Source organism: Pempheris klunzingeri, chromosome 8 (genome assembly GCF_042242105.1).
Source record: "Pempheris klunzingeri isolate RE-2024b chromosome 8, fPemKlu1.hap1, whole genome shotgun sequence".
Classification (NCBI taxonomy): Eukaryota; Metazoa; Chordata; class Actinopteri; order Acropomatiformes; family Pempheridae; genus Pempheris; species Pempheris klunzingeri.
The window spans coordinates 14,798,269-14,819,519 of NC_092019.1; the positions used below are offsets into that span (position 1 = coordinate 14,798,269).

The 21,251-nt window shown below is 41.6% G+C and overlaps 1 protein-coding gene across 1 annotated transcript in view; it reads right to left on the bottom strand.

Moving 5' to 3' along the window:
- Positions 1-3,868: 3,868 nt before the first annotated feature.
- Positions 3,869-21,251, bottom strand: part of itga8 (integrin, alpha 8) — a 39,805-nt gene continuing 22,422 nt past the window's right edge. Inside the window, exons 16-30 of the mRNA XM_070834776.1 lie at positions 17,395-17,450; positions 16,784-16,941; positions 16,434-16,565; positions 15,843-15,910; positions 15,096-15,243; positions 14,221-14,313; positions 11,550-11,629; positions 11,011-11,091; positions 9,953-10,058; positions 8,777-8,935; positions 6,489-6,605; positions 6,266-6,379; positions 5,641-5,742; positions 5,405-5,527; positions 3,869-5,303 (exon numbers count right to left, since the gene is read on the bottom strand). Coding sequence (XP_070690877.1) covers positions 5,214-5,303; positions 5,405-5,527; positions 5,641-5,742; positions 6,266-6,379; positions 6,489-6,605; positions 8,777-8,935; positions 9,953-10,058; positions 11,011-11,091; positions 11,550-11,629; positions 14,221-14,313; positions 15,096-15,243; positions 15,843-15,910; positions 16,434-16,565; positions 16,784-16,941; positions 17,395-17,450 — 1,627 coding nt within the window. The 3' untranslated portion in view covers positions 3,869-5,213. The remainder of the gene's footprint in view (positions 5,304-5,404; positions 5,528-5,640; positions 5,743-6,265; positions 6,380-6,488; positions 6,606-8,776; positions 8,936-9,952; positions 10,059-11,010; positions 11,092-11,549; positions 11,630-14,220; positions 14,314-15,095; positions 15,244-15,842; positions 15,911-16,433; positions 16,566-16,783; positions 16,942-17,394; positions 17,451-21,251) is intronic.

The window sequence follows — 21,251 nt, forward strand, 5'->3', positions numbered from 1 at the left end:
GCCCTGTCCACCCACACACACAGGCTAATTATTCTGGCAAGTTAGATCTCAGCTCAGTTTGAAGCTTGGAGGAGCTATGCTGCCCCAACGGGTGTAACAAGTACTTATCGATCAATTGCAGTCTGTACAAGCTTCCACAATCCTGAGAAGAGGTCTAATTTGGCAAAATAAGTGCACGGGTGTGTCAGGGCTTTAAATTCAAAGGTTCAGTAAAAATAAGATACCAATAACCAATTTTTGCCAACAAATGCGCTTAAGCAGGGCCCCTTAAAGTATGTAATTTTCAGAGCCTTTCTAAATAGGGTTGAATACGGTGTATAAGCGCTGCCTTGTGGTGATTTATGGAATTGCACTTTGTCATAATGGGTGGGGGGTGTTTTAGTCTAATACACAGAAGTAATGTACAGCATGTCTGAGAGAAATTGTACACTAACAGTACAGCATCTCAGCGATTTGTAAATAGCCAAAGTCTTCCATTATAATATTGGTAGGACCTTGTTGCCGGTGGTGAGGATGAACACTGATCCCCATGTACAGACCTTTGAGGTGAAGTTTAATTTCAAAAATACATCATCATTTATTTGACAGAGATACAGAAATACGGGATATTGCTTCACCTAAGACATTTTTGTTTTGCACCAGCTCAGAAAACCAGGAAATTATGGGAGTAAAAGACTTTAAAAAAGGATTTTGTAATTCGGGTCTGTTTGTTGAATAAATCTCAGCTAAGATCCAGTATGTCCTACGTACAGTATGTAGTAAGTATCAATAATGTTCCCTTATTTTGATGGTGTTGAGGTTTGCTAGTCAGAAACTGTTAAATCTTTACTTCAAATGTTTGATTTTACATTTGATCAAATATATTCAAAGAAATAAAGAGTCTAAAGAAAAAAGCAGCACGTCTCCTTTTGTGAGAATGACGAAGGCAGAGAAAGTGTGTTTTGGCAGTACTTTGTATGTGAATATGTGGTTTGTCAGCTGTGCGACTGTGATAAATGTTTCCACTTGAGATATGCCTGATAATATCTTCACTTCTGCTCTCCTGCTTTGACATTTCCCACAAGAAACTTTCATATTCTGAATGCCAGCCACGAGAAGACTGATCCAAGGACTATTTAAAAGTAACCAATGCTGTTTTTTCTTTTGTACTTTTGCAAGATAATGTGTGTATATTTCATATATATCATTTAAATCAGTTACGAAAAGAACACCATAGGCACTACTAGGCACTAAGTAATGTAAGATGAAACTGAGCATTTGAATTATAATGAGAGGTCTAACAGAAGCAGTGTGTCCAAATCTGAAATATCAAAAGCCACATCCAGGTGTGTATCAATTTATCCTGCATCAGCAAAAATCTCCACACTTCAGGCTTCAGGTTAGACAGCATATCCCTTATCCAGTGGGAGACTGAGGGCGAGGCAGCCTCCTTCAACCTCAAAAGTATCAGGCAGTGTGCCAAGAAGGTAGTAAAAGCAACAACTTTACGGCCCCCTGCAGGTAACAGCATCCCTTTAGGAATAATTCCAAACAATGACATAAGAGAGTTTGGATGAGTTTTAAATGATTATAGAGAGAGCTAAGAAACTAGCCTTCCAAGTTAGGACAAATGCAGAACATGTGAATCTGCAGACTTGCATCTATCACATATAGTTTTGTGGAAATGTCTTAGCTAGTTTAGATTTGGAAAGATGCACCTGATGTATTGTGTTTACACTCATACTCTTTCCACAATCTTAGCCCAAATTCCCTCATCAATTGTTGTTTGAAGGGCTTGTTCCCATGCTAATTCTAGCCAAGGAAGGGCAATCTAATTTGGAGATTAGCCCAAGAATTACTGAAAGTGCAGCCTCATCTGATGGATAAATTAACAATATTATGTCAATCTTTTTTTATCAGAAAGTTTATCGTAAAAATGTGGGATAGCACCTAACATAATGCCTGATCTGTAAATAAATAAAAAACCGAAAGTGAGAATATAAAATTTCTTTGACAATTGTTCAAAAGGGGCAAATTTATTTTCTACAAATCGATCTTTGAAGCATTTCAGGCCCCTCTCGTACCACACATTGAATGCTGTGTCCTGTGGTGAGGGTAGAAGGTAACAGTTGAATGCCACGGGCCTAGAAAGTCACATATCTTATGTAGCCTAAAAAATTGTGAGTGATGACAGGTTTAGTATTAGACACATTTAATAATAAAGGTACTGAGGTGCTGATTAGAACTGATAGAGGAACAGAGCCACAGAAATCTGTCTCCATCTTTATAGCCTGTTCCCTTTCATCCAAAATTTATAATTTTATAAAAATGTTGTGACTATCGAGTTCAGTAAGTATCAGAAAGATGGTTCTGATTAGCAGCATATTGTTTACATAATGTTGAACTGCATTAGTCACACAGTATTTATGAAGTACATGATAAAAGGTCATGGCCTGATTGTGTTCAGTGCGTCTGCCCGTTGTGCCTTGCATTATATTGAGAACATGCACACAGGCCTCCAGCTGAAGAGTAGATTACATGTAAATCACTTGCTTTGTGTTTCAAAATGACCTCTAGCTTCACTGCTAATGAAGAGAAACACAATTTGCAGTTTAATAACTCATACATGACAAATGGTGTTTGGATTCTTGCAATTATGCAAATTATCAGCAACAGCCTGATCTACATGGACTCATGCACATTTCACGCCCCCCCCAAAAAAAGCTCCATGTCGCTGTGTACTACACCACTTTCTCCTCTGCTGACCGTTTACACCCTGTTGGAATAGAAGTCTTATATTTATATTCTTTAGTTATGGCCACATCAGCTCCACAAACAAGACACACAGGTTTACCTCAGGTAAAACTCTGTCCCCCACCTGCTTTGAAAGTCTCTGTTTTCAAAGTCCACTTTTCGTTTAGCCATTTATTTTTTTTTTGGGGGGGGGTAGCTTAATGGCGCGTTTCCACTAGTACCTCCTCCGAGTAGAGCTGAGCAGGTTCTAGTGGAAACGCGCCATAAGTGTCGCTATAACAGCGCTGAAGATGCATTGATCTGCTGATCGGTGTGTCAGTATACCTGCGGGAGGAGGGGCTGCTGCACGGGTCCTGACTAGCGCGGCAGCTGTTCAGTGCATTGTGGGATCTGTAGTATTAGAGGTGGGAGTGCTGTTTACCGACGGGCCATTCTTAATAGTCACATGAAATTAGCTCGCGGGCCGGATGTGGCCAGCGGGCCTTGAGTTTGACATATGTGCTTTGGGTCATATGTGCAGTGTGGGTTATTCTGTCTCTCTCAGGCCAACTTCTCTGGATTATCTGTATGTTTTGTTCCAGTCACATCATTCCATGATCACATAATCTTGTAGCAGGAGCACACTGAAGTAATTTAGACTTGTGCTTTCTTGTAAAGGGCAGTGACATCACAGCAGAGTTTTGCTCAAGTTGTCACCACAAGAGGTCCTTGTCCAACCTCAAACATCCTCTTTGGGTTTCACTGTGCTGCTTCTCGAGAGACCAGTCAGCCAGGTTTATTTCTATAATGCACCACCTGGGGGAGCAAGAGTCCTTCCTCTAAGGCACGAAGATGTTACTAAATAGGACTGATGAGAAGAGATGTTGGAGGAAGAGGATGATTACAATTAAATCATGTACATATAAGTCAGTCTATATTTGAGTTCAAGTACATCAAAAATGTTAAATTAGATCAAACTAAACTTAATAAAAACAAAAGTGTAGCACTAAAGAAATATATATGTTGATATTTCAAATAATTCACATTAGTGTGGACACAAAGCTACTGGAAGTAAGTTCTGCAGCACACAAGAAAATACGATCATTACAACTTTGAAATATTTTATTTTTTAAATCTTTTATGTTTCTGTGCCGTCTTTGCAGCAAACGCATCGATGGGTTCAGTTACCTAATATACAGAAAAGGATGAGAATGAATAAACAAACAACACTTTATTGTGAAAAAATGTCACACTTGGTAAAAAACACCCAAATACGACTCAAAAATGACACTTAAAAGTTAGTTTTAAACTCAGGGTGCTATTGGTGCCCTGACTGCTTTGTTCTGCCTGCCTGTGCATGATACACTAATATCAGATAAACTAATGACAACATTAAACACACGGTTAAATGCCGTACAGCACGTGCAGTAATGTTCACAGTCCCAGACTGTCTACAACGTGTTTGTGATATGGACTGTTTATCTTTGCAGCTAGGTTTTGAAGTCTTATCAATTGCCACGCTAGAAGAAAATTTAACATAACAGACACACGCAAACCTTGAACTAGCAGGGCAGGGCTTTGGCTGTCGAGATCGAGTCTGTTTCCTCAAAGTTAAAACTCTAAAGTCATTCTGTCAAGACAGTAATAAGTTAGTCATTTGTCTACTCACTTTCTCCATTTTCAAAACTCGTGTTGTGGGGCTTTACTGTAAATCAGTCCAGACAGATGCTTCTGTTGTTCAGCAATACTAATATCTAATATACCAATCAATTATTTACATACATAAACAATGGAAACATTAAGCTCTAATAAAATAATGCCAGTGTAAACAAGCTTCAGTATCACGCAACGCTCAAATATTGCACATACATTCATAAATATACATATCAAGTTTGTGCCTTTGTGTTAACGTGTGTGGCTGCATCTGCACGTGTGTGTGATAGAAAACCAGGATAAATTAAATCAGCTGGGGACAGATGAATGAAAGGATGACATGAGAGGCACCTAATAAACACACACACATATAGGTGCAGTACTTACATACACACACACACACACACACACACACACACACGCACTCACTGTCACTCTTACAAAAGCACTTGTGCATAGATCTCATGTCTCTTTGTGCCTCACGTACACAGACACACAAAAATGTTCCATTCAGACGCATTTAAAGCATTGTCATCAAAGTCCCTCCTGTTTTGTTCTGGTGCTTCATCACAATTGATAAATAATGGACATGTGTGTGTCATTGAGCTATTAAGTGTGTTTTGGTCCCACTCTGTCTGGTTTGAACCTTGTTCTTTGGTCCCAGTCTGTGTGGCGCTGCAGTCTTCAGGCTGTCCCTTCAGTCAGTTTCATTAGCAGAGCAGCAGAAGACCTCCAGCCAAGGAATGTTGGGTCCAACTACTACAGATCTCAGATCTGATTTAAGTTACTCAGAAGGTGCACATCCCTCCCAAATCACAGACTCCAATCAGGAGCTGTCACGCATCATCTTAGGCGTCCCCTGTTTGATCAGAAGTCAGCTGCTCTTGGTCGGAGACATTGTCGTCAGCTGGTGGCCGCGCCCGGTCGAAGAAACCACACTGAGGGAATATCGTTAACCCATTAGTGTAATACTGGATTATTAAACTACCAGAAAGAGTACAGGGGATGGTGGATGATCTGTGTATGTGCTTGTGTGTACCTTCCACATAGCTAACGTTAGCATGGCCAGCACCAGCAGCCCCAGCAGTATGGCCAGGATGATGACCCAGAGTGGGACAGCAAACAAGACATCGGGAGTCCCCCATAACACCAGGGTCCCCATCTGCAGGACACAGACAGATATAGTTAAGTGTTTGTAAGTGCTGACACACGCTCAATTTTCTCCTATAGCCCCTGACACACAGTCACACACTTCTATTACTGCCTGCATCTTACCGAGGTGGTGTGTTGAGGCAGGATGGAGGGTTGAATGCGGTAAGGCATGGATATGACCATGAAGGACACAGTTGAATTGAGAATGTAGGGGTCATTACGCCGCTGCAAGACAAATAAATTACATAATTATCTGAAAGGTGCCATTTGACCAATCACATGTTAATGTTGGTTATTATGTTGGTTTCTCGCTTTTAAGCTGGCAAAGATGAAAAGTCCCTAAAGTTCTCAGAAAAAAGGATAATTTTAACATCAAGCAAAATCAATCCACAACTGCTGTTTCAAAGGTCAGGAATGAACTTCAAACCTTAGTTAGTTCAATTTAGTTGTGCAATGATAAGGAACGGAATAAACATCGGGACAAACCCTAAAAGAGTGATAAACTTATAATAATGTGAGTTAACAGAGTATCTCTCTACTGCCAGAGATAGTAAGCAGAGACAGATCCAAAGCAAGCATAGGCTTAGTGACCACAAACAGAGCATCTAAATAGGACGACACAAAAAATCACGACAACGAGGAGACGACAGAATATGTGGTCAGGTGAGTTGGGATTGGCTCCAGCCCCCGGCGACCCCTGAGGATAAGCGGTATAGATAATGGATGGATGGGAGGTCAACACACTGACCTGCAGGAAAGTGTGCGCCCAGAGTCTCGAACGGATCTTGACCACTGCGCTTTGCCCACGATCCAACCGACCAACTATGCACATGATCTTCAGACAGGAGATATTGGTGCAGTTCTGCAGAAAAACAGAGAAGAAGCAGAGAGCGGAGATTGAAGACCTGTGAATCACTTCTGTACATTTGGTTTAGTTTGTTTTCTTGAGAGAGTGTTTATGTGAGGCTCACCAAGGTTTTGCCGCTATAACTCTGAGCTGCAGTGACGGCTCGTTTGTGGCGGTGAGGAGGAGCACTGGTGTTCCTCAAGAAACCCAACAACTCAGGTGTGTCCTGGACAGAGGAAATCTGAGACAGACAATGAGAGAGAGGTGAATAAGAATTTGATCATTAAAGTATGCACGTCATTAGACTTGTCTCATGCATTTCAGCCAGTTTAACTTCTATATTTCCAATAATATTTACAATCAGACCATAGATTTGACCTTCAAAAATAAAATATATCTTTTTGCAAATGAAAGATGATGAAGAACAAAACAGGAAAGTTGCTTGATCTTTCACAGTCCAGAGTTTTGATGGCATAGTTGCACATCAGCCACTACAATGATCATCTCATACACTGCGACCCAGTGCACGATGAAACCAAGATGGTCGACAGACAGCCAGAAACACCAAGTTGCTCATTTTCTTCTGTTCAAACCTTCTATAAAAAGAAACCCTTGTAGGTAAGAAAAATATGGTGACATCAAGTAAAATCTAAGGAGTCATGCAATTGCTAATTTTTTTATTGATTTTATATTGGGAGGAAATTATGATTAATCATATGTCCACTGAATTGTACATCATGCATCACTAGCTATATTTCAACTACTGGACATGTAAATATATCTTTATAAAATAAGGGTAGAAAGGTTTAGGTAGGCCTAAAAATGAATAAAACACACAAAACACACAAAAATCCTGACTGAGGTTATCATAATTCATGCATGAAAGGGTTAAAAATTCCCTCCACAGCATGTGTTTAGGTCTTTTGAGGACAGTTATTAGTAAGAACATGCTGATTATTGTCTGTATTGCACATGGACTCTGATGCATCCCAGACAGCCAGTGAGAAATGGGCATGAAGACAGGCAAAGAATGCTTGCAATGTAAGATTGTAAAGCCAGTTTAGGAGATGTACTGAAATAACACAAAATAACCAGCTGTGGAAGCAAGTGTGACATTCAGCGATCATATCAAAATGTGTTTTGTTGAAAGGAGGATTTGAAGAGATTTTATTTCCTGATTGCAGCTAACACATTCAAGCTGACAGCAGCACAATACGAACTGAGATACACAGGACATGACTTGCTTATTCCTCTTAGCTGCTTTTCTTCCTGCAGCTCAATAGATAGCAGCTTTGTCACTTCAGACTCACTGGCTGAAAAAGGTCACAGATGACATAAACAGGATTTTGGACGGAGGTTTGAGCTGTTTAAATGTGTTACTGTAAGATAAATGTAACCATTCTCATATTCTCTGATCCAACAAGAAACCTGAGTGGCAGAGAGGCAAAAGGTTTTTTAACTATACAAATGGCAGCGATGGTGGGTGGGAAGCTGGTGGGGGATCACATCCTTGTTTCAGCAGTAGTGGCTTCAGCTGGGCAGAAGCTATTGATTCTTTTTCAGCTTGTTTCAGATTTATTGAGTAACAATTCACAGTAGCTATGACATGGTGAAACATAACAACTAATGTCTGTCACACGTTACCCGTTTCCCGAACTGTATTTATTTACTATGGTAAATATAGGGGGGGGGCACCTAATATGTGGGACATCTAGTCAGTGGAAGAAATCTGAAGATAGCACGAAGCTCCAAGCATGTATGCTGTTGAAATAACACTCCTCACTGTCAGGTCTGCTGAACCAGTGTGTCAGTCTAGTCTACACAGAGGGACTGAAAGTGACAGGGACACTGGTACCCATTAGGACATCCAGTCAGGAACAAAATGGGAGAAAAAGAAATCTGACCTCTAGCTACAGGCCTGTATCTGACTCATTTTGTTTTCCTATATGATTACAGCTTGTTGCGTTTCTGACATAATTATGTACTTTTTGAAATTACTGCATGTTTTCTTTTTGAATTACTCTACAGATGATATCATAGATATTGGAAACTATTCCAACTCTTATTTCTGCTAATAAGCATAATACTCCATCCGCATTGTTTTGAGCCAACTGGCAAAGACCATGGAAAGCAGCCAATACAACGGGTACAATTATCTTTTAAATAAGTACAAACGGTGGAGAAATGGATGGTTAATAACCCTCTAGCAATACAATAAAAAGTCTGAAATTGCAGCCTGTCTGTTGGTTTGATAGAATGCAAGACAGTTAAATTGGTGGTTAGGGATACTATGAAGCATATTCAATCCCACTATAGACAATATGCCCATAATCATATATTTGGGTTTTAAAATGAGTTTTTGAATGTGTCTGGATGCATAAGTGCGTATATGTTCATCTATTGCTGCATTACCACAAGGCCAAGTGGGTTGAGGGTGGTGTTCGTCCGGCAGCTAATTGGTCCGTCAGTCTGGAGCTCCATGGCATACAGCAGGTTCTCGTCTCGGAAACGGGACGGCCAGCCAACCTGGAGCTCGGCCTCCTGAATACTGCTGGGACCAGAGTTATGAAGCTGGAAACAGAAAGAGGGAAAAACTTGTCAGTATTGCACTCTCTTCTTTCTTATTAAAAGGTCCCAAGTGACTGAGGCTATAATTAGGTTATCATAACTGTGGGATGATGACACAAGCCACCTGTGTTTTAGCGAAGATAATATGAGTCAATCACTGGGGATTGAAATACAAGCCAAGTAAAACCTACAGCATCACCTGGCTCATCATTCCAACATCAAAATTAGGATAAATGAATTATGAGCTTAAATGAACCATCAATTCAACAAATCCTCATTTTTTGTGCCCCGACGGGTATTCTCTCTCTCTCACACACACACACACACCCGTGGTCATTAACACTGAAGCCAAACAGGACATGATCCTGGCGCTGCAGGGCAGGAATTCTGTAAGAGCAAAAACTCTGTCCTCTCTAACTAGAAGCAGCTGCCAACTGGGAAAAGTACTGCAAATGAAAATCATTATCAGCTGTAGGACAGGCCAGACACTGCTGCACTCCGGTTCAATGAAAGAGCTGTCCCTTTAAAACAAAAAGAAATCACATGTACACCGCATGGACACACACATGCACATACCCCTATTGTAAACTGTCACCAGTCTGTCTGCCATCCTTGCTCCTTCTATCTATCTGCCTGTACCTCTGTTTGACCTTGTTTTTCCTCTTAATGATTGTTACTCATTACACTGAGTCTTAGGAGCAATCCTTCCTCCCTCCCTCTGTCCTCCCTCCTTTCCTTGACAACTATTCCCTTTTCTGCACCAGCCAGAGCTCAATTCTTTATAGAGCTTCTGTTTTTAATGTGCGTGTTACTGTTTACTCCACCTTACAAAGCCCTCCCCCTTCTAATCTACAACTTTTCACACCCATTTTTCTGCTGATTTCATCAAAACAACCTGCGCAGAGACATGTTTTGGGACCTGCAGCAACAAAAACCAAACAACCCAGCCTCCTGCTTCTTCACCTTCACCTTCCTCTTCACATGAGATTCAGCTGTCCGAGTGTATTTTGATGCATTTACCTCATAGATGTGTGTTACTTGTGGTCCCACGTCGTCCTCTTTGGAAGGCTTCTCTTTGGGTTCCCAGCGTGGGAATGGCAGCACCACCTGAGAGGGATGAGACACCCTGAGGAGAGGAGAAACAGCTCGGTGACACTGATGCATGTACACATTAATGGGTTTGGAAGTCCACCTAAATGTAATACTCACTGACCACATGAACGTTTTTTGGTGCTTTATTTGAGAGTCGACAGAAAACAGATTAGGGATGACGTGCAGCAAAGAGGCCAGGCCAGATCAAAACCCGGGCTGCTGCGGTAAGAACTCATCAGTGTGGTATGTGTACCGGGTGCGCTACCAGGGCTCCCCCCAACCCATGAATGTTGACTATTGGTCAGTGTGATTATTCACCAAAGTGACAACTGAGGCCTCGTATTAGCTTCAGTTGAACTTAAGAATATATTTTTTTGCAAGAGACAAACAAGCACTGTGAATTTTAGCCCCCAATTTTTACAGTGAGACAGGAACTTTTAGTAGGGTGAAGAGGAATGACCAATACATTTATCAGCTTACTGTGCGTAACAACAAGACATACTTCAAAAATATGAAACTGTCCTTTATAAGCTATGCTGTCATACAGAAAGCAGGACAGTTTCACAGAAGAACACAGGACCTTGTATGTCCTCATCCCAGTCAGGTCCTCGTCTGTTTATATGTACAACTGACCACACCCAAACAATGCCATGCGAGGCTCCAAGCTTTCGTGTGTGTGTGTGCTTGTATGTTTATCAGTGGGCAAATGTGCATCCATGAACATGTCAAAGCATCCCATGTGCACATGATTAGTTCAAATTTATTTCTAGAAATGTGTTTTCATGCTCTTTTCCATCCAGATATAAACAGGCTCCACAAATTTAAACAACACAAAAGGGGCAAAAATATTCTGCAAACACCCAAACATTTAGGCAGAAACCAGATCAACTGAGTCTCTGCAAACCAGACACGACAACAACAAAGAATTTTGTTGCTGTTTCTCAAAGAGGAGGGCACATTCTCACATGCAATGATGCTTTACTCACCCACGTAAGTCGAGTTGAGCTTTGGCAACGATGGACAGATTCAAACCGACTAAGTTGCTGTCTGAGTTATCTTTGTTGGAGCTGTGGAGAGAACATTGACTTTGCTCGTCATTCTATACCTAGTTGGAGACATTTCACAGGAGAATGATACGAATGAAAGCAAGGGCCCAGAAAAGCTCACAATAAAATTATACTTTTATGTTCAGCTGACTGAGAAGATTTTCTCTGTGGCTTTCTCAGCAGGCTTGGCCAACATTTAACCGTCTGTGTCTCATGATGTGATGTATGGAAATTAATACAATGAAGCAAACAGTGAGCATGTTGTGTAGAGCTTGTCTCGTCTCTGGAATTACTCTGGGCCATCTGTCTTCTTCTGTCTCTGCGGTTGGTTTCATCAAACCACAAACAGTGATGGGATCAGGATAGACACAGGGCTTATTTACATGGCTCAGAAGAAAGACAAACAGCTCTTTGTATGTGTGTACATCTCTGTGTGTGGGAGGTTGAGGGGTATGCGTGAGAGTTGGTGGGTGTGTCACCTGTGGATCTGTAGCTCAAAGCTGATCTTAGGTCCAGCATCTTCCAGCCTTTGGACAGAAAACCTCAAACCAACAGACAGCTGGGCAAGAGTGTGGAGATGGGCAAAAAAGAGAGAGGATGCATAAAAACATGTGACAGTTGAGAGGGAAGAAAGACAGGAATAAGCTGCGTCTGTACATCAAAGGTCACATGATGTTTAAAGTGACAGTAAAATCCCTGCTAACTACATCATCCACATACTGTAAGCAGAAGATCAGCTGTGTGTGTGTGTGTGTGTGTGTGTTTGCTGACAACAGAAGAAATCTAAAATCTGAGAAAATCCAGACTACACCCACAGACACACACTTAAAAGCTACAGTTAAGGTTCTTGTCTGTCCCCAGTTTAAAGCCCCTGCCCTCTAGGCTAACTCAAAACACGTGCAGGATTTAGTTTATCATCAACTGTACGATGACAGTGTGTGTGTATGCATGAGTGTGTGAGCTCAACTGAACAACAGGTCAAACACATGGTCCAGAGAGAAAAATGACAGCATGCAGACCCTGGGGGGAGTTAGGGCGGGGTGCAGGACTACAAAGTCAGACGGGCCATTTTTATAGGACACATTAAAGAGACTGGAGGAGAAGAGCCAGACAGGAAAGATCTAAAGAGACAGACACCAATTGAGTACGAGTTGCTCAGAGAGAAGACGTCACTATCAGCTATGATGCTCCCTATCACAGACAGGAGGAGGAGGAGGAGGAGGAGGAGGAGATCATCCTAACAAAAGCCTTAAGAGGTCAACTGTGTCTCTTAAAATCTAAAAAGATCTGCTGCTTAAGTGTCTCACTCCAGCTTAAAAGGTGGCTGTTAAATGTTTGTAGTTTCATCCTTTGGTGAGACCAACAGCTGTGGTCAGCCTAAATTTATGTCGGTTAGAATAGATTATACATTTTCACGGTGGAGAAAAATAATCAAAACACCAACTGAAACATTTTCAAAGCACTTTTGCAATGTTGTCACATTCTCTGCTGTCCATCTGTAGCTCAGTGTACTCCAAATTATCATTTTGCCACAATATGGCTAAATAGACTGCTTCTGTGTTGGGTTATTGCCCTCCTTGATGCAACAAAGTTTTGCCACAAGCCATTTAGCCACACTTTGGCAAAACGACGCTCCCTTGGAACAATGCTGAGAGCAGTGGTTTATGCTGAAGCAGTGGTTAGAGAGGTTTCTAACAGCATTATAATACCGTTTGTCAGCCATATGAAGTTGTCACCACCGATATCCATTAGAGCAAATAAGAATTCAACTGACCACTGAGGCTGTGCTTAAAGAGAGATGAGACTACAAACTTTTAACAGTTAACTACAGGGCTTCGAGCCTCCAGGGGCTGTTTGATACTCAAAACAGTTTTGATAAAGCACAGTTAAATGTCGGGCTGTTTTATATGACTGAAATTATTCACAGTATTAACAAGAATATTTTTTCCAATATCTAAATAAATTCGGTCATTTTGACTTGACAAAGATGCAACAGAGATCAAAATGTGCCAATTCAGAGAAATGTGTGGTTTGGAGTCAATGTGCAGACATTACTCTTTGCATTGATGCTGATTCCCAGTAGCCTTTCACCTGCATTTGATGCACATGTAACTGTGCTCTTCATAAACGTTAACAACTCATTTTGTGCTTTCAGTTATATTTTTGCTTGGACTCAGGAATTCTTTGGCAAAATATGCTGAATTCTGCTCAATGCCACCATAACTCATTGAACTAAAATAAAGATAAAAAGACAAAGGACATGTTTAAGAGATGCAGGCAGGCAGATGGACACAAATACTGAAGCCAAAACCAGCTTTCCTTCAGGCATGTACCTCCTACTCTGATGACCCTGTTCACTGAGGCCCCACAGCTGTGTCATGTGACACAAGGAATGAACTCCAATGACGAGAACTGTTTAGTTGCACAATATAACCAGAGTTTGTATGGGGTATATGGAGGTATGTTCTGCATAAGCTCATGGATTCCTGAGCATCCAACGGGGCAAGGGGAGAGTTAAATATGGGAAACATCTGGACTGTTGGGGAGCACACACACGCACGCAGACACACACACACACACACGCACCTCGTCCCCTCCACATGCCTTGATTTGCTCTCCTCCCCCAACAGTGAAACATGACCACATAATTGATTTATCAGTATGCCGTTCGTCACCCTCAGAGCTCAAACACACCTCTGCGCCGGCCTTGACACCTTTAGAAAAACCCTGAATTCACAAAAATACACACAGCTGAACGCATGCACACACTGAAGCACATGTTACATGTTTTGTGGCACATAGACATACACCATCGTGGTAGGATTTCATGTAGGAAGGGACCACTCTTTACTTTACAAAGCCTTGGCTTCCTGCATGTGTCAGCCATCCAAGAGCTAAATGGATTATTATTACACACTGCACACACACTTAAGCACACACACTTGCACACTGAGTGTGAAGCATAGTCAAGAGAGTCAAAGTGTGCGGAATGAGGGTCAAGGTGATGATCAGCAATCATCGGAAACCATCGATCAGTGTGAATTAAGCCCGAGGAGAAACAGATATAAGGCTTCCAGCGTGGATATTTGAAAAGGATGTTTTATTGGAACGTGTGAGTGTGTGTTTGTGCTTTCGAGTGTAAAAACTCACCTCTGTCCCAGCCACCATTGGATTCCCGAGGTCGCATGCCACCATTCTGGACTCGTTGACCATCTTGTACTCGCAGTTTAGCTGAGACAGGGACTAGAGAGAAGAGAAAAAAGAAAAAGAGAGAGAGGACAGTGAGAGAGATGATAAGGCAAAAGTGGTTGGAAGTGACAAATAGGGAGCTTTTCTTTTCTTTCCTCTCATGAGAGTTATCAGAGGAAAGAAAAGAACAACGGAGGGAAGTATAACACCATCAAACAGGGAAGGGAGTGAGGGAAGGAGGGAGTGAGGGAGGGAGGGAGGGATGGAAGGGGGAAGGCAGGAGAGGAGAAGTGATGAATGCTCTGACAGTAACAACCTCATCAATCAAACAGCCCCATTACACACTCATTAGCGCCCATGAGCCTGCAAACACACACACACACACACACACACACTCACTCACACACACACACACACACACACACACACACACACACACACACACACACACACACACACTCACACACACACACACACACACACACACAGCAGTTGACCCAATCCATTTCCGTGGTCACTAATGCAGCTTGTAAATCATAATTGGGGCTTTTGGACTGTTGCCAGTAAAGCATAGCCTGCTGATAGCCTCGCCTTGATCATGTCAAACAAGCACACCACAAAGACACAACAGGATGTGATGTCGCACTGTAACTGCAGCCTCTAATCGCTCACTTCCTTGTTTCATTTGATCACTTGGCACATGCTGCAGTCACGATGAGACAACTGCCTCAATCCTACATGTCTATTTTTAGTATGCATCCTAGTGAACCTGAAAATCAAGATAACTGATTTTAGTCGAATTTGTGTGCAGTGTGTGTAAGTGTCTGTTTATTTACCCCCACGTCGCGCTTTACACCAATATAGTCAGCTTCTGGTGGTATCAGTGTGTGGAGCTCCGTCTCATAGGCTCCCTCTCCTCGGTTCACCGCAGTGATGGTCAGCGTGACCAGATTGTCATCTCCAATCACCAGCTCTGAGCGGTCCCTGTGAGTGATTCGAAAAAGAGAACGATGTACAGAGAAAAGAAAGCTTTTCAGTCATGTAGAACACACGGGAAAGGAAGCACTTTGCAGCAATTACACACACAAAAAACTCCTGTCCTGTGTTTTTTGTGAAATTTAGTTTCTAATTTTATGGAGAGAAATCTTGGTTCATGTGCAAAATGCTCTGCTGTGTGGAATGCAATACCCCTGACCCCAACAATTACCACAACAATGTGTGTGTGTGTGTGTGTGTGTGTGTGTGTGTGCACGTGTGTGTGTGTGTTTGTGTCAGTCAGTAGAGGGTGACAGGATGTTTGTATAGCGCTGCCATGGAGATATCATGCAGCTGGAAACACTACAGAGAGTAGGCAAATTCACATATACACACGCACACACACCCTCTCACACACACCCACACACCACATGGTAAATGGAACTATAATGTGAGCAGCTTCAGTGTAAACTTTGCTCTTTGTGTGAGGAATAACAGACATACTTTCTTTGGTTTAGCAGTGTGTGTGCATGTGTGTCAGTGTTTGGCCGTGTGAAGTGTGAGTGTTTACAGGTTGAGGTCAGAGGGCGTGGCCATGTCAGTCTTACATGCTGGCAGAGAGCTGGAGGTCCGGGATACAAATATTGTCGTCGCCGCAGTCCAGGAGAATGTAGGCCTGAGAGGAAGAGGGGCACAGAGGGGTGGTCATGAGGAAGGTTTTAAGGTGGACATCAACACGAAACCAAAAATAGAAATAAATGGGGCAAACCAGGATGCAGGTGCTGCACACACACAGACACATAACATGCAAACTAGAGTTGTTCTATCCAGCTCTTGGGCAGCAGAACATGTTTTGGGTTTGGTTTGGGCTGTTTTGTTGCACCCAGCTTCAGACTGAGGTTGGGTTTAACAGGAGAAAAGAAACCTCAGGAAGAGCAACAGAGGTGGGATCCCTTGTCCAGTACAGACAAATGATGCAATATATGCACAATATTATGCTTATACTGTACATACAGTGTATGTATAATCAGAATCAGAATCAGAATCAGAATTACTTTAATAATCCCCAGGGGGAAATTGCTTTTCGTTACACACAGCTCCAAAAGAATAAGAATAAACTTCAAACACAAAGTAAAATATAAATATATAAAAGTATGAATAAAAAAAAAAAAAAAAAAAGATGTATTAAGCATACTAACATGCTCTTGAAGGAAGGTGCTGCTGTAATGGTTGAGGACAGGTGGGAGGTTTTGGCCATGAGCGGGTGGAGCCAAGCTGTAGTTCAGAGCCAGTGAGATAGGGGTCAGTTTGTCCCTGAACTCATCGTCCTCCTAAAAGAGAAAACAGAATGAGGTGAGAAAAAAGCAGTAAGTCAACTGTATTCGGTTAAAAATAGTGGATGGATCCGTTGTACAACTGAATCCTCTGTAAGATAGACAGTGTATATACACACACACACACACACACACACACACACACACACACATATATATATACACACATATAAGGCAATGACAGATTTGCTTTTGGATGTGTGTGATTTGCTCACTTTAAGGTAAATGGTGTAGCTCAGACATGCACGAGGGCGGTTGTGACCCAGTGTTAGGAGCCCTGTGCGCTGAGGCTGCTGGGTGTCCAGGAACAAAACTCTCTTAGCTCCGCCTCTGGTGCCTTTCAACCAATCCAGCTGCAGCTCTGCTCTCAGGTCTGCACAGAAGATAATGACGCAGAGGTGTAGGCGGATGGAGAAGTGAACAAAGCAATCCAGACACTCCACAAATGTTTGAATCAACACGGCCCAATCCCTCTCTGCGTGCGTGTGTGCTTGCGTGCGTGTGTGCCTGCACATTTATACACAACTTTCCATTAGTTATAGAAGTAAGAAGCCATTTGTAGGCGTTTTACTCTACAGAGCATCATTAGACAGTGGGAACAATGTACTTTACACCTCCACTGTCTGTGTCTGTCTACCCTATTCTTGTTTCCACCCTCCCTCCTGTGTTTGTTCTCTGCTCTGATCAGTGTGGCAGAGCAGCAGTTTCACAGCAGGAAACTCTAATGAGATGTACAAAGAAGCTGGCTCTGACTACTGTCCCACCCTCTGTGCTTCCCCCTTTTGCCTCCCGTTCTCATTTCACCACAGAGTGCACAGCTGCTTACCTACAGAGCTGGGGATCCCCACTCCGCTCACTGCTGCACACACATCCACCTTCAGACTGGAGGAAGAGAATATTAGGAAGATAAAGAGATAGACAGAGTAAGAAGATAGGCACTGTTAACTCACAGTACATGATCAACACATTATTAAGGCGCCCTAGATGTCTGTTCACCCACATCCACACTGACAAAGTGAACAAAATGCACGTGTTTGAAACATTTACCCATTCATGATAGCATGATAGGTTACTCTGACTAAATGTTGCTAATAAATACAATAAGATGATCAGTTTGTCATAAAATGGTTTATTAAATTAAACTTAAGAAAAATTTGAATTATTCCTAAATGAAATTTATAGATGTTTGTCTCAAAAGCTTGGAAAAGAAGGCAAAATGAGTATTCAATTATTCTTCACTGTGATTTCTTTTACAGGTTTGATTACGTCATGCTGTTTATTTGTAACTTTATTAGCAACTTAGTGACTTATTAGTAATACAGAGTTGTGAAAATGTGATTATGTAAATTGTGCGAATTGGTATTATTTATCTTTAGTCTTTCTGTATCATTATTTAAAAATGTGTGCAGTGCTTTCTGAATGTGGGTTATATTATTTCATGGGTCCTCAAAGCCAATGCAGGCAGTCATTATTTGTATGCAATATCAGCATGAGTTGTGTGGTAAATACGAACCATTAAATTAAGGGCTTTTCACAGCAGTGACTTATTTGGATGAAATCGTGACCGCACACTAAGCTCCACTGATATTATTCACTCATAGAATACATCTTCCTTCATATTTGTGCCATGCCAAATCATGAAATAACCAACTTTATCACTAACTCAGCAAGGCATTTATTCCTTCCTGCACTCCAGGGGGCAGTGGGAAACACCGCTGAGGGCCCTGTGGGCCCCTCTATTAGACACACAGACATGGGAGACTGGGAAACACTTTTGCATTTCCTCTATTTATGTGTGTTTGAATGTATGTGTAACTATTTGTGCATGCGCCTGTTATCACTTCCTTAATCAAGAACAGGAAAACGACTCCCACACAGGATGCTCTGCACTGTTAATATCCACTAATCTGAGGAAGCTTACAGATGTAATGCTCCAGATTATACACTTGAAGACTCAGCAATATGAGGCATGAGGTAAATGACTTCATGTGATTATTGTTTGTTTGGTTTCAGTCCATAAACTCTGACATCCAAAACGCAGATGTTGTAGTTGCTTGTGTGCTTGTTAATAATTAGGAACCCCATTAGATGACACAATGATGATGAGCTAGTTTTCCCGTGTTCTAAATGTGTGTGATGCAGATGTTTATGTGTGTGTGTGATATAAATTACAGGTTTCTGTTTTAAAAATTGCTCCCCTAAGTCATTTGACCTCTCCAGGTGGTTTCATGTATGTTTAATATGTGTTGCATATGTGTGTGTTTTGTGTTTTTGGTAGGGTGTGCTCAAGTGTGACCTTAATAAGTACCGTGTGTCAAACTAAAGTGCATATAGCGCGGAAATGACCCCCCATTTTACTGACAACAGTTCTGGCGCTTGGTTAGTCATTACTGTATGTAATTTTCCCCAAAATGCATCTGTGCACCACCACCCTACATACTGCTAGCCGACCCTCCCTGCTAACGTGCACACATATGTCTCTTTGCCCACTACCGGGAGTCCGCTTAATGAGTAAGAACGTACAATTTAAGAGTGGTCATTAAGCAGGTGACCCAATCTTTGTTCCTCCCATGTTGCTCCAGTTTGCGCGTCTCATTTATCACTTTTACATTTGAGTCACAAAGCTACAAAGTTCTTCACAAACTGTACAAGTGATCCATTGTTAATATAAGAAAATATTTTCAAGCCATTTCTCAAGTTGCGACTGTATTTCCTAATTCATGTAGCCCCATGCCCTAAAATAGCATAGTTAAGATGAAAATAGTTGTGCAGAAGACAGAATATTTTTTTATCCTGATGGTTAAAAGAGTCTTTGCAAATTATTCAGGACAGCGATCATTGTTGTTAAACAACCCTCTGGCTTTTTCAAACATCTCTGGGTAATGATTTTTCCAAAAATTTGATGCTTAACCCTGTGACACAAATGTAATGATAACACATGAGACGCACAAACTGCGGCTACCTCTTGTCTCTCCAGCTCTCGCTGCAGGGAAACAACTAAAAATGTCCAAACATGTTCATCCCTGTAAAACACAAGAGCCTCAGACATCCCTTAATTCTATGACCTGCTGTTTGACTCTCTGCGTGTGTGCGTGTCCCATATGATTCCATACCTCCGACCAAAATTTTATGGCGGTTTATTTAAATAAGCTGCGTTTTGTTTTGACAGAATTCCACAGTTTAGTGCTCTCTGTCAATCCGACCCAAAGCCTGTTCCTTTTTCACTCACTGCCAATAATCACACACCACTGCACACACACAGACAACCATCATGGCAACTAGCCGAGCTCACTTCTCCCGTCCAAATAGTCCTGCAGTGGTTCCAGCCCCAATAAGTCAGGATCAACAGTAGACTGTGGCGAAGCAGCTGGAGCCCTTAGACCCCCTTCCCCTCGACTTACCTCACCCCCAGTCTGTTCAAAGCCAGTCTGCTACCCACAGGAACAATAACATAATCAAAATAGAATTATGCTGTATCAAATTAATTGGATAGTCCCATAAATCTGACTTTCCAGGTTACATGAGTACACTTTTTTTCAGTGCACTTCTAAAGCACTACATTAGACATACAGAAAAACAGGCCGTGGCTGATGGCAGACATCTATAGCACAGGGGTGAAATATTTGTCACATCTGTCAGTGTGTGTGATTTGTGAATGTGTATACTTTGTACTGCATACCATTTTATGATACAGTATAAGCAGTGTGATTTCTGGTAGAGCTCTGAGTTTCAGAGAAGCAGTGAGCCTCATTAGTCTTGTTAGTTTAAGACTTTGATCCCTTCTGCTGTAATTCATCTGCGTGCACGCATACACACACACACACACACACGCACACACACACACGCACACACACACACGCGCACACACACAAACACACACACACACACACACACGCATACACACTGTCTCCCAATTCCAAACTACAAATGAATTATAACTAAGTATCTGGAGTGTTAACACTGGAAAAGTTTCTAAATTAAGGGTACTCAAAGATTTCACTTTTCATTTAACTTGAGTGTGATGTGGATGGTTGCTATTGTCCCACAATGCAATGCCTAACAGAAGTGGAGGAGATCACACAGCTGGAAAAAATTACAACAAGTTGTGGACTGTGGTGAAGAGCTAGAGGAACATTTTAAAAAACAAGAAGAACTAGCATTAATTCTTTGAGGAAACATTGTGTTGTTTAATTGTCAGTGGTGCTCCAAAGTCAGCATTTGTTAGTCGGTTCATGTTTTGTATCGTGGAGTGCATTTATTCATCTTACACTAAGTTTATAATGTTTGATATTAGTATTTTAGTTTTTCTTTTAAATTTCCTTTATCTAACCCTAAGTCTCACTGCGTTTAAAATCTATTATTCAATACACATTTAAGAATTGGTAAGAATAGTAAAGTTAAAATGGGTATTTAGAGTTTCCAAAACTTGAAAAATAAGGGAAAAACTAAAAAGGACTATTCTGCGCTCTTTGTGTGGCCTGTTCCAGGTCTCCACAGCGGAGAGGTAAAGTGGCCCTGGCCCTATCTGTTTGGTGACACCAAAGTTACTCAATATCTGCCTGGACCATTTTTTTCACATTTATTTTACAATTTACATGTTGGAATATTGTCATCATAACCTGTAATAAACTATGATGGCATGTACTGTGATTGATCTGTTCTGTACGAGCGACACCTTTAGTA